The sequence below is a fragment of the Amblyraja radiata genome, chromosome 24 (assembly GCF_010909765.2).
Source record: "Amblyraja radiata isolate CabotCenter1 chromosome 24, sAmbRad1.1.pri, whole genome shotgun sequence".
In the NCBI taxonomy this organism is placed as follows: domain Eukaryota; kingdom Metazoa; phylum Chordata; class Chondrichthyes; order Rajiformes; family Rajidae; genus Amblyraja; species Amblyraja radiata.
In genome coordinates, this window is record NC_045979.1 from 14,324,406 (window position 1) to 14,338,059 (window position 13,654).

The window sequence follows — 13,654 nt, forward strand, 5'->3', positions numbered from 1 at the left end:
TCAGGCAGGGGACAGGGCAAGCGGGGAGCGCTGTCTAAAAAATTCACACGGTGCAAAGACAAGGTGAAACAGACACACACCGCGATGAACAGGAAGGTTGGCGCTGTAAAAAGATGGCTAAAGCACAGTGTACGGTAAGTCCTTTAAAAGAGGGGGGGAGAGGGGGGAGAAGGAGGAAGAAGGAATGGAGACAACTTTTACGAAGCCGGAGATACACGGCTGTGAAGCTCGGCGGACATTTAACATTACCGGTCGGTTATCCTTGGTTTTGAAAACTACTGCTTACCTTTTTTTCCCCCAATGATCCAATGAAATTCACCGGTCAGCACCGGCCACAACCTACGAGAACCTCCGACCTCCTGGCGACCCATTAGGACCTCCTGGTGACCCACCTACGGCACAAGAATTCTCGCTACTCTCCATGTTGGCTTCATTCTAGTCGCCGCTAATTTTTCAAAATTCACGGCGGCCATAATGAGGCCGTGACTAGTTCCCAGAATATATTGAACAGAAACTGTGAAAATTTGGCATCGGGTTCACTCGGTTTCAAGTTTAGTTTAGTTTAGAGATTCAGCGCAGAAACAGGCAATTCAGCCCACCGAGTCTGCACCAACCAGAGATCTCCACACTATCCTGCACACACTGGGGACAATTTATATTTATACCAAGCCAATTAACCCACAAACCTATACATCTTCGGAGTGTGGGAGGAAACCGAAGATCTCGGAGAAAACACACGCAGGTCACGGGGAGAACGTACAAACTCCGTGCAGACAACACCCGTAGGCGGGATTCTACCCGGGTCTCTGGTGTTGTAATGGAGCAACACTACTGCTGCGCCACCGGGCTGTCCTTTTACACCACAGTGTAAGATGAGGGTCTAGAGGGCAAGGGGATGTGCAGGCAAAGCCAGGGGGCTGGAGTACGTTTGAGAGCAGAGGAATACCAGGGCTCAATAGGTGGGTAGTTTACTGACGAAAGATCCCAACCCAAAAACGTCATCTGTCATTTTTCCTCCACAGATGCTGCCTGAGCTGCTAAGTTCTGCCAGCACTTTTTAAATTTGATATTCCCCATGAACCAAGTTAGCCAAAAATCTTAAAGGTAGTAAAGAATAGTGCTTTGAAAGGTAGCAGTATGGTAAGAGTACGGTATAGAAAAACGCTGCAATGTTTGTGTCTTGGAAGTGGACAAGGCCATGTACAGTACATTAAACCTGAGGAGTGAAATAATACAACAGGCTTTCTGCTGGCTGGATAGCTTGCAACAAACGCTCTTCACTGTACCTCGGTACATGTGACAATAAACTGAACTGAAACTGAAAATGAAACTGAAAAAGTGCTGGAGTAACTCAGCAGGTCAGGCAGCACACAAAATTGCTGGGGAAACTCAGCGGGTGCAGCAGCATCTATGGAGCGAAGGAAATAGGCGACGTTTCGGGCCGAAACCCTTCAGGCAGCACCTCTGGATGGGTGAGATTTTGGGTCGAGATAGACAATAGACAATAGACAATAGGTGCAGGAGTAGGCCATTTGGCCCTTTGAGCCAGCACCGCCATTCAATGTGATCATGGCTGATCATCCCCAATCAGTACCCCATTCCTGCCTTCTCCCCATATCCCCTATCTTTAAGAGCCCTATCTAGCTCTCTCTTGAACGCATCCAGAGAACCTGCCTCCACCGCCCTCTGAGGCAGAGAATTCCACAGACTCACCACTCTCTGTGAGAAAAAGTGTTTCCTTGTCTCCGTTCTAAATGGCCTACTCCTTATTCTCAAACTGTGGCCCTGGTTCTGGACTCCCCCAACATCGGGAACATGTTTCCTGCCTCTAGTGTGTCCAAGCCCTTAACAATCTTATATGTTTCAATGAGAACACCTCTCATCCTTCCAAACTCCGGAGATCATTCTCCAGACGGATTAGAGGGGAAAGAGGAAAGCTGGAAGAGGGGAGATGCAGGACACAACATGGCAGGTAATAGGTTGACACAGGCGAGAGGGGTGTTGATAGGCAGATGGTTGGAACAAAGGCAAGAGACAAAAACAGAAGGTGTGAGACAGGATGTAAATGTTGCCGAGAGGAAGGTAATTTCAAGTGGTGTTGCAATCAGCAATCCCTACACACTAAGGGCAATTTTACAGAAGCCAATTAACCTATAAACCCACACAGCTTTTGGTTGTAAGAAACCCACACAGTCACAGGAAGATGGTGTAAACTCCACACAGGCAGCACCCGAGCTCGCAATCAAAATCTGGCGCTGTGAGACAGCTCTACCAACTGTGCCACTCTACCGCCCACTGTATTGTGGATGAAGGAGTATGCGCAGTATTATTAACCCAGCAATCTCTGCTTTAATCAGGTACAATAGCTACAGTACTTAACACCATTTCATGGACTTGTACTCAAGCTAATTAGTGCTGACACTCAATAGTTTTTTTGTTTAGTTTAGTGATACAGCGTGGAAACAGGCCCTTCGGCCCACCGAGTCCGCCAGGCTGCCGACGAATGATTACCCATACACGCTAGTTCTATCAGACACACTGGGGATAATTTACAGAGGCCAATTAACAAACAAACCTTGCACATCTTTGGAATGTGGGAGGAAACCGGAGCACCCGGAGAAAACCCACGCGGTCACAGGGAGAACGTACAAACTCCGAACAGACAGCACCCAAAGTCAGGATCGACCCCAGATCTCTGGCGCTACAATAAAGGCACTACCACCTCAGACTGCACGCATCCCAGGGTGCCTGCAACTCCTCTTTACCCTTGATGTGCATCTTTCACTCATATGTACAATTTTGATTTAAAAGCAAAGGAAGAAAGGAAATATTTCCCGTTATATCAGGGGATCTTAAGGAAAGATTTAATCTTGAACACAAGCAACTCACTCCAACTTTATAAGGTATCACTCTAACCTAACTATTCCTGCATTGTAGTTGTTTGACAGTTATCTGCTGTTCACTTTGTAATAATGAATGGGGTCAAGGAAAGAGCATTCACGTCGCGGCCCTGTTTCCACCAATCTTTCCACCACCATGCACAAGAAGCACAAGACAGACACCATTGTATGTAAATGCCGAGAAGTGTGTTCAGCTCTGGCTGAACAACTTCTAATCTTGTGTGTGGACTCGATAAGAAGAAGAATCAATGAATTAAAATGTCAGCACAGTTGAAGAACTCATTAACTCTGTCACACTATGACTCAAATCAACCTCTTTTCCATTAACTCCATCTACACTTCATGCTGCGTCAGCAAGGCTACCAGCATAAATAAGGACCAGTCTCACCCTGGCCACTCCCTCTTCTCCCCTCTCCCATCAGGCAAGAGCTACAGAAGTTTGAAAACGCACATCTCCAAATTCAGGGACAGTATTTTTCCCAGCTGTTATCAGGCAACTGAACCATCCTTTCACCAGCTAAAGTGCGGTCTTGACCTCCCATCTACATCATTGGAGACCTTTGAACTATATTTAACCATCTTGAACTAAATGTTGTACCCTTTATCTTTTGTCTGTACACTGTGGACGGCTTGAATGTAATCATCGATAATTTTTCTTTGACTGGATGGCACACAACAAAAAGCTTTTCACTGTACCTCGGTACACGTGACAATAATAAACTAAACTAAACATATGCCTACATATGTCTGAAATCCACATATATTTTGATGGAAGTACTGAGTTTACAAGAACATCCATCAACGCAAAAGGCTTGACCTGTTTCACTGGCCTGTTTGGGCTACTTAGAACCTTAAGAACAGTTTATCATGAATGTATGAAAATTTAGTGTCACATAAATGTTAAATACGGTGAGATTATGAGTATCAGAGCGGCACTAACCTAGACTGCATGATGACGGGTTCTTGAGGACGAAGGAAGTGTTAGTCAAATTTCCTTGCCTGATCGTGGAATTTTGGATTAACGATAGCCATTAATGTGCAGTTGCCTCTGTCTGGAAATAAAGGAAATCACATGTTACACTCAAAATTTTAAATATAATTCAATTCAAAAAAATCCTAAAATAGTACAATTTCCTTTACTTAATGACTTGAGATTTACAAAATAAAGACAATTCTTACACAATCTACAATTTTAATGAAGAGTTAAAACAAATTTGCAAATCCCAAATATTTCTTCACATTACCTTAAACATTAATCTTTTACATTCTGCAATCCATTTTTTAATGTAATTGATGGAACATACAGAGGATTACACATGAAAATACACACGACCAGACTTAGGAACAGCTTCTTTCCCTCTGATATCAGGGTTCTAAATGATCCTTCCATAAGCTAGGGTATGTTTACGAAAGAACTGCAAATGCTGAACTGCAGAAATTGAAGCTAGACAAAAATGCTGGAGAAACTCAGCAGGTGAGGCAGCACTCATGGAGCGAGGAATAGGTGATGTTTCGGGTCGAGACCCTTCATAACTCTTACACCCAAATAGGTGCTACTTGGTAGTAATGCATATAACAGTGCACCATAACAGTGCATGAGGTCATGGACAGATATGTTAGACTGGGGTGGGACGTAAAATTAAAGTGGCCAGCAACAGGAAACTAGGACAGCCCAATGGACTGAACATAGAGTGACTGGTAAAGGTAGACACAAGGTGCAGGAGTAAGTCATTGGGTCAGGCAGCTTCTCTGAGGAAAAGGAATAGGAAAGTTTCGGGTCAATTGACAATAGGTGCAGAAGTAGGCCATTCGGTCCTTTGAACCAGCACCGCCATTCAATGTGATCATGGCTGATCGAGACCATTTATCAGACTGAGGAAGGGTCTCATAAACTCATTAGGTCATGAGTTATAGGAGCAGAATGAGGTCATTCAGCCCATCAAGTTAACTCCACCATTCAATCATGTAAGGGTGTCAGGGGTTATGGGGAGAAGACAGGAGAATTGGGTTGAGGGACAGATAGGACAGCCATGATTGAATGGCAGAGTAGACTTGATGGGCCGATGGGTCTAATGCTGCTCCTGGAACTTGTGAACTTATAACCATCTAGATCACAAGAAACACCCGTTAACCATGTCAAATATCACTGAAGAAAATTCACCGCAGCCTCCAGTTCACCAGTAACATAGTGTCCAAAAGCAAAGGCTTCAAACTAGCACCAAGTTCAAGTTTACATTTATTGTCCCATGTACCAATTGGTACAGTGAAACTTGAGATACCATACAGCCATACCAATAAAAAGGACACAATACAGAATAGACATCCACCACAGTGGAATCACCATTTCTCACTGTGATGTTCAGTCACTCTTCATCTGTGGAGCAGCAGTGATCCCTCCTGTTTGGCTTGATTTGATTCGTATGTCGTATTATCTGATTTGATTAGATAGCACGCAAAACTAAAGCGTTTCTCACAGCACCTTGGTACACGTGACAATAATAACCCTAAACCTAAATTTGCTGTTTCGAGCTTTTTTTCCACGCGCAGTAGCTCTACTCAACAGCCAAAAGTCTGTAGCCTATTTTTACTCCAGTACTTCATTTTCACATGTTTAACTTATAATGTTTTATTTTTAATTGTCTGCTGTATATCGTGTTTTTATCCTTTTGCGAGCAAAACACCAAGGCAAATCCCTTGTATGTGTACATACTTGGCCAATAAAATGTTTTATTCATTCAATATTCATTCTCATTCAGTGCAACTAAAAGACAGATATACTGAGATCAAGGATCTGGGCCCTCCTGAGTTGCCGAGTGATACGGAGGGGGGCATACATTTGCTGTCCGCCTGAAGATAATTCGACAATTATCACAGGTGCTGTCTGTACGGAGTTTGCACGTTCTCCCTGTGACGATGTACGTTTTCCTCGGGTGCTCCGGTATCCTCCCACATATAGATTGTTCCTAGTGTGTCGGATAGAACTAGTGTACAGGTGATCGATCACTGGTCGGCGTGGACTCTGTGGGTTAAAGGGTCTGTTTCCAAAATAAACTAATTTCTAAAATAAACAAATTTGTAATGTTTTAAGACAAAGGACAAAGCCGACATTTGGAGAGATACAGCGTGGAAACAGGCCCTTCGGCTGAACGAGTCAAAGCCGGCCAGCGATCCGCGTACACTAACACTATCCTACACACTAGGGGCAATTTTCAATTTTACCAAGCCAACTAGCCTACAAGCCTGTACGTCTTTGGAGTGTGGGAGGAAACCGGAGCACCCGGAGATAATCCACGCAGGCCACGGGGAGAACGTACAAACTACGTACAGACAGCACCCGAAGTCAGGATGAAACCCAGCCCTTTGGCGCTGTAAGGCAGCAACTCTACCACTGCGTCACCGTGCCCTCCTGTCGACATGCTGAACGTCAAATTCTATCCTTAAAATTCAATAATGACCGCAACCAGATAAACGGTTGGGCAGTTAGAAAATTACAGTATTAGTTAACACTTAGCAAAATATGGCATAACATCAAGGTATTACTTTTAAAGCTTAATCTCAGGCAGTGGAACATGGTTTTATATTAAAGTGAAATCAAGCATGGACATGCAGTAAAAAATTGCAAACTAGCATCAAATCCAAGTGATCCCCTCTGTGGCAAGATGATGAGTCAGTTATTCCTTTCATAAGGGAATAATCCAGAAATGCCAAAAAAGTTAGGAAACTTCAAGCAAAATCTTTGGAGCATGAGGGTAATCCTTTAATTATCCAAGAGATTTTCTCTCCAAAATAACATTCTTTTTCTGAACAACCCATCCAAGTAATCTCATACATGTGTGACAATGATTAACCGTGCACTTGGATAACAGCCTAGTCACATGAATATTATAAAATAGAGCACCCAGATGAATTGATAGATATAAACATGTGTTATTCGCCATTGAACCATACAAATCAAAATGGTATAGTGCATTGTTCCAATCTTTAGTTGGATTCTGGACAGTTCAATCGGTTATCTGCTTCCTTAGCTTGTCCCAACTAAGGAGTTCAAAACAAATCACCCACTGGTTGAAGGTGCAGAAGCTTGAAAGCACACAAAACCAGCCTCAGGAACAGCTTCTTCCCCTCTGTGAACACGCTTCGATACAGTCCTTCCATAAGCTAAGGTGCTATCCAATTCACCTCTGCCCCATTGTGGACATTGTCTCTGGAACTGCCGCGCTACAATGTTGAGGACCACATTCTGTACTCTGCATCTTCCCCTTTGCTCCACCTATTGTACTAGAGATTGAAGAAGGGTCTCGACCCAAAACGTCATCCATTCCTTCTCTCCAGAGATATTTTGCCTGTCCCGCTGAGTTACTCCAGCATTTTTTCTCTATCTTCGTACTAGAGTTTGACGATTGTATTTATGTATAGATTTAGATCTGGCTGGGTAGGCATGCAAAACAAACCTTTTCGCTGTACCTAGGTACACGTGAGAAAAAAATAAACCTAAACCTACAGCCTTTATAAGCGAACCTTTATTATCAGAGGGTCGTGTTGTACGTGAGGGGAATGCTGGAAGAAGTCGGTGATTTTGCAGAATTCTACGACCCATTGTCTGGTATGCCTTAGTGAAGGAGCCAATGATGACTTGAAGCTTTACCTCCAAACATTGGCAACCATCATACTGCAGCACGATGTCTAAAGATGTGGTGGCTTTGGTCTTAGAGTGGAGTGAACAACCTGCAAGGAACGGCGGTGGAAGTAGCCGACGGCATTGCATCGGGCCAGGCTGGACCCTGCTTCACTCCAGTATCCGTCAGCACACCAGAACTTGAAGTAAGAAATATAAGAACTTGCATCTCATTTTAGGACAAGATCGCACTTTTCAGAGACTTGGAAGTTGCAGGATGGTGCTGACTCTCTCTGTGCTGTTCCAGAAAAGGATCTATTGTACTCATGAAAAATATGATTCAACTAGACAGCATGTTTAAAAGCATTTCACTGTTCACGTCATAGGAGCAGAATTAGGCCATTCAGCCCATCGAGTCTACTCAGCCATTCAATCATGGCTAATCTATCTTTCTCTCTCAACCCCATTTACCTGCTATCTTCTTGTAAACTTTGACTCTCTAACTAATCATGAATCTATCAATCTCCAGTTTTAAAATACCCAATGACTTGGCCTCCACAGTCATCTGTTGCAATGAATTCCACAAATGCACCACACTCTGGCTAAAAAAATGCCTCCTCATCTCCTTTCTAAAGGTTGTGTATTTCTGTGCATGTGATAATAAATACACAATTGAAACAGGTTACAGGTTGAACAGTTCCCCCTGTAATTTGTCCAATAGGTTACCTTCACTACAATTGGTTGTGAAGATTGTGAGGTGCAGCATTGCGACAAGAGAAACTGAGAAAAGCCATGGGGCATTGGTGCAACCTTTTATGCACTAGTCTGTACTGAATTGTCAGCTGTGAATTATTCCTGATTAATTTTACTGTTTATATGCCTCTTGGTCACCTTCCCCACATCCAAAAATGAACCAATGTACATTTCTTTGATCATCATCTGCTTTGATCTGTTCTTTTCACACCTTACATGTTCTTTGTACCCTTCCATATCTCATTTCCCTCTCCCCTGACACTCAGTCTGAAGAAGGGTCTCGACCCAAAACGTCACCCATTCCTGCTCTCCAGAGATGCTGCCTGGCCCGCTGAGTTACTCCAGCATTTTGTGGCTATCTTAGGTGTGAACCAGCATCTGCAGTTCCTTCCGACACATATTCTGAAGGAAAAATATCCAAAGAAGAACAGATTTTTTGTTTTTTATTGTCTTTAGTTTTTTTGGCCATTTGGGAATGGAAAACAATTGAAGATAAGGATCCAAATATTAGATCTGCCGATTTGGAAACATCTTCAACGTGCTGGGAATTCTGCCATCTACAAATCATACCTCTGATCTAAGAGTTATTAGCATAGTCTGTGGACCATGATGACTCTGTCGGTGGAATTGTCTTCCTCAAACGAATAGAAATTATTGCAGTATGTCCCAAAAACACACATTATAGGGTTGTTTTGTTAGCTGAAGGAAGTCATGGCAAAAGGCACTTTATGCAGAAAGATGCTGAACCCAAATTGGAAGCAAATATTATATAATTTCTCCACCATTCAGTCTTCCTGGTGCTAAAGGAAGAAATACAAAATAATGAAACATTAGGAAAGTTAGGAGACCAATATTACAATGGGCAGCTACAACCCAGCGGTACAAACATTGATTTCTCTAACTTCAAGTAACCCTTGCATCCCCTCTCTCTCTGTCCCTCCCACACCCTAGTCGTTGTACTAGTTTCACTGTCATCCTGGTGAGTTTCATTGTCTGTATAACTCATTAACACCGAGCCCACAGCCAACAATGGACGATTTCCTTGATCATCATTACTTTTTTGCATTTCTTTCACTCATTTGTTCTATATCACCGTCTATAGATATCTCTCGTTTCCCTTTCCACTGCCCTCAGTCCGAAGAAGGTCTTGATCCTAAACGTCATCTATTCCTTTTCTCGAAAGATGCCTCCTGACCCGCCGAGTTACACCGGCATTTTGAACATGGTATGATAATGAACAATGTTATAGACACGAGATGGAGAAGGCGTCTGAGTTTGGTTGGAAGGTAGAAAGATCAAGGCAAATCACAATTTGCATCTTCATTTAGAATTAAAAGTGTCTCAAGAGTGGATTATTCAAAATTGGTAATAAGGGTGACAATTGATTACTCAAATTTGAGCTGAGTGCTGATAATGCACAATCTACATATAGAATAGAATATGCAAGTACACAGAATATGCAAGAACTTATAATTTGATAGTTGTGGAAGCATTCAATTAAAAGCAATAATTAAAAAAGATATGAAGGATGGAAGCCAGGGTAGATAATCAGTCAATTTAAAAGTTCCCAATATGAAAATGCCTGTTAATTCCAATGGAGATTGCAGAATACTGTCTTCTTGAACTGTTTGACTAAGGTTGTTAAATATAGAATGTTTCTCATACATCCTTTAAAATTAAAATATGCTTAATTGTCCATTCATTTATTTTTCAACAGAACTACATAATTTTATGAGGTCAATGAATATTTTACAGATAAAGGTAATGCTGTATTTATATAGAACTTTTCAGGAACTAAAGATGTCACAGATTTCAAAACACTATCAAAGTAATTCTGGGTAAATCCCATTTGTCAACGCCAACTAAAGTAGTTTCAGATCTGATTTAAAATATCATTAATCTAAAACATTAATTGTATTTCTCTATCATAGATGCTGTCTGAACTATTGAATGATCCAACTTTTTTTTTGCAAAGTAGGAAACATTAAGCCACAACATACTGTAATACTTGAATTTTCAACAACTACCATAAATTAACAATAGACAATAGGTGCAGGAGTAGGACATTCAGCCCTTTGAGCCAGCGCTGCCATTCACTGTGAGCATGACTACTCACAGCAGGTGAATAAATCAGACTAAAATCTGGAGACACCAGAGACTGCAGACACTTGTGCAGCGTCCTGGACAACCTGGCTCCACTGCGTTTCAGCGACTGCGGCAACAGGACCACAGCAAGCGCCATCTGCCTGGTCCTACACTCATCGCTGGACCATCGGGATAACAAGGACACCTACGTCAGAATCCTATTTATTGAATATCGCATTGCCTTCAACACCTCCATACCTCCAACCAAACTAATCTCTAAACACGTAGGGCAACACGGTAGAGTTGTCACTTTACAGAGCCAGAGACTCGGGTTTGATCCTGACTAGGGGTGCTGTCTGTGTGGAGTTTGTAAATTCTCCTTGTGACCTGCGTGGGTTTTCTCCGCAGATTGATCAATCAATCAATCAAGTCAACGTTTTCTCCATGCTCTCCAAGCCAGCTTTATCCTTTCTCAATTAAACCAGCCCCAAAACTTTGAGATTTAGCTGAACAGATTAGTTATGCATTAACGGGAAGTCCAGAAAAATACTCTGAAAATATACAACCATAGAAATAAATATTGGCATGAAAAAAATTGAAGCTAAGAGGGACAAAGTTGAAAGGATATGTGGGAGGGGGGGAGGAAAGAGTATCATTTTTCCACAGAAGGTGGCTGGTGCCTAGAACCCACCTCCAGAGTGGATGCTCCAGTATAGTGGAACTTCAGTTTGGAAACAGTAGTTTTACAAAATGGCCGAAGCGGTCCTATGCTAGTGGCACCCAGCGGCATGGACAAGGGAGAAGGCCGTGCCAACCTCTGCTCGCTCCCTGAAGAGCAGAGACAAGGACGATGGAGCCGGTGACGACGGGTGACGATGGAGGCCCGTAGAGAGAAGATGGAACCGGATCTGGCCTCTCGCGCCCTCACAGCCGGTTTCGAGAGGCCCCCCCCTCTGTCGTGGGGTGACGCCTGTTTGGTCGTGAGTAGTCGCCCAAAGAGTCGTACCTTTTTCTGGTCGCCATTGGATTTTCAACGTTGAAAATTATCATGGGTGCCGGCAAGTCGCTAAAAAAAGTCGCGGAAGTGGGACAGGCCCTTTAGCAATCATGTCCTAATAAATGCTGGACAGCTTGCAAAGTGGGTCTTCTTTTAAGATGTGTAACGGGAAATAAATCATTCACATAGAATTAACAGATAACACATGTGGTCGCACGATCCCTTGGGCTAGTTTTAATTGCCAACAAGGAATAAAAATAATTTTCCATAAGAAAAATGTTTTACAGAATACTCTGTCTTCAATACGATTCTCAACCTGGGATTTTTTCCCCCTTTTTTTTGCCTCTCCCATGAACTTACTTCATTACATTGGAATAGATAAGACCCTCCATGTCATGAATGTGGGGCAAGATGCAGAGATCTGATGGCATTTTTTTTCAAAATGTCACTTATCATACATGCTACCCTTAATGGGACACAATGTCACTAATTTGTGATAACCATGAATAAAATTCAAATAACTACTTGTGGTTGAGCTCTGACTACTTCAATTTAACTTTTGAGTTGCAATATCAAGTGCTTTATTTTGAAAAAATAAATAAAAAATAGACGCTTTCCAGTCTATTGAGATCAGCATTACACGATTATAGGCTTCTACACTGCATTGGCTTTGAATGCTGCAACAGGACCCCATCACTGGGTGCTGAGTAGCTTCAATAACAAGAACCCTTCTCTTAATCACTCATTTTCTAGAGAGGCTGAGGGAGACAGAGAGGGAGAGAAGTGGGGGAGGGAGAGAGATGCCGAGAGGAGGAAGCTATAGAGGGGAGGGAGGGAGAGACAGAAGATAAAAGGGAGGAGGAGGAGAATGGTAGCAAGGACACAATTACAGACGTAAAAAAACTAACACAGAATCACGCATCATTTTAAAGATATTCAACATTCAAAATGAACAAACGGTCCAATATAAACTGATTTTGTTCAATTTTACTTTCATCAGGTGAAGAGTTATGTTAAAAGTAAATCTCACCTTATCCAAAAACTATAGCATAATCTGCCACGCTGTCTGTTAAAGATGTTCCTTTGCTTCCACTGTAGTCCAATGCTGGATATGATCCTGACTGATTCTATTTTAGGAAGTGTTAGATTGGTCTGTGTCACCCCGCTAAACCTTCTGGCCCTCACTGGTGATTGTTTGTTTCTGGCTTTACAGGAAACCAAGGGCTTTGCCTTCAATTTCCTCCAGGCTTTTTTCCCAGACACAGATTGGTCAGCGAGATGACTGATTAACCCAGATGTTTCCACACGTCCGAAAAGGTTTTCCTGCAGTACTTCCTGCTGAGCTTGTAGTGAAGAACGACACCAGAATAACTAGACACAAAATGCTGGAGTCATCCAGCGGGACAGGCAGCATCTCTGGATGGAAGAAATGGGTGACGTTTCAGGTCGAGACCCTTCTTCAGACTGAGCTTCTTCTCCATCCTTGTCTACCTCCTGTTTTTTTTTTTTACATCTTTTTCTTAAATGCTTTCTGTTTGATTGTCTCAGTTGCTCCCTGTGATGGCAGAATCAAATGTATATTCCTCTTAAATTGCCCATTGGAAAGTCTGATAATTTTGCTTACTGCTCAACCATGTTTCCTTTTCTTTGTCCTGCACAGGTTGAAGGTTTCTCCGAAGACCTTGTAATAATTGCCACAAGCAATATTTTCTTCTGAACCACCATTTTCTCCGACAAAAACTTTCATAAGGAAGTATTTGAACTGGGCGGCACAGTGGCACAGGAATAGAGTTGCTGCCTTACAGTGCCAGAGGCCTGAGTTTGATCCTGACTACGGGTGCTGTCTGTACGGAGTTTGTATGTTCTCCACGTGGGTTTTCTCTGAGAACCTCGGTTTCCTCCCACACTCCAAAGACGGACATGTTTGTAGGTTAATTGGATTGGTATAAATGTAAATTGTCCCTAGTGTGTGTAGGATAGTGTTAGTGTGCGGGGGTCGCTGGTTGGTGCGGATTCGGTGGGTCGAAGAGCCTGTTTCCGCGCTGTATCTCTAAACTAAACTAAATTTAAACTCAACAGGGTTTCAGAGAAGGGAATCCACGATGAACATCAGAAAACTGTATTTAAGTGAGATATGATCTCTGCTTTCGCAACCTGACTCACTTGGTATCAATCATTTCTCTGAACCAAAGGCCGTAAGTTCAAATCCCACTCTGAAACTCAAGGATAACATTCTAGATTGACTACTTGAATGAACTACCAAAGGACCATCATCTATTGAATGACTTGACACTTCGAAAACTT

General features: G+C 42.6%; 1 protein-coding gene across 8 annotated transcripts in view; it reads right to left on the reverse strand.

Moving 5' to 3' along the window:
* The window catches only part of nav1 (neuron navigator 1), a 513,650-nt gene that overhangs the window by 400,632 nt on the left and 99,364 nt on the right, over window positions 1-13,654 (reverse strand). For 7 of the 8 annotated variants that reach the window (XM_033042458.1, XM_033042456.1, XM_033042454.1 and 4 more), the window contains exon 3: window positions 3,841-3,952. In XM_033042458.1, coding sequence (XP_032898349.1) covers window positions 3,841-3,851 — 11 coding nt within the window. In that variant the 5' untranslated portion in view covers window positions 3,852-3,952. Of the gene's footprint in view, window positions 1-3,840; window positions 3,953-12,380; window positions 12,515-13,654 lie in introns of those variants that run through there. The other variant, XM_033042453.1, reaches the window with a different exon arrangement.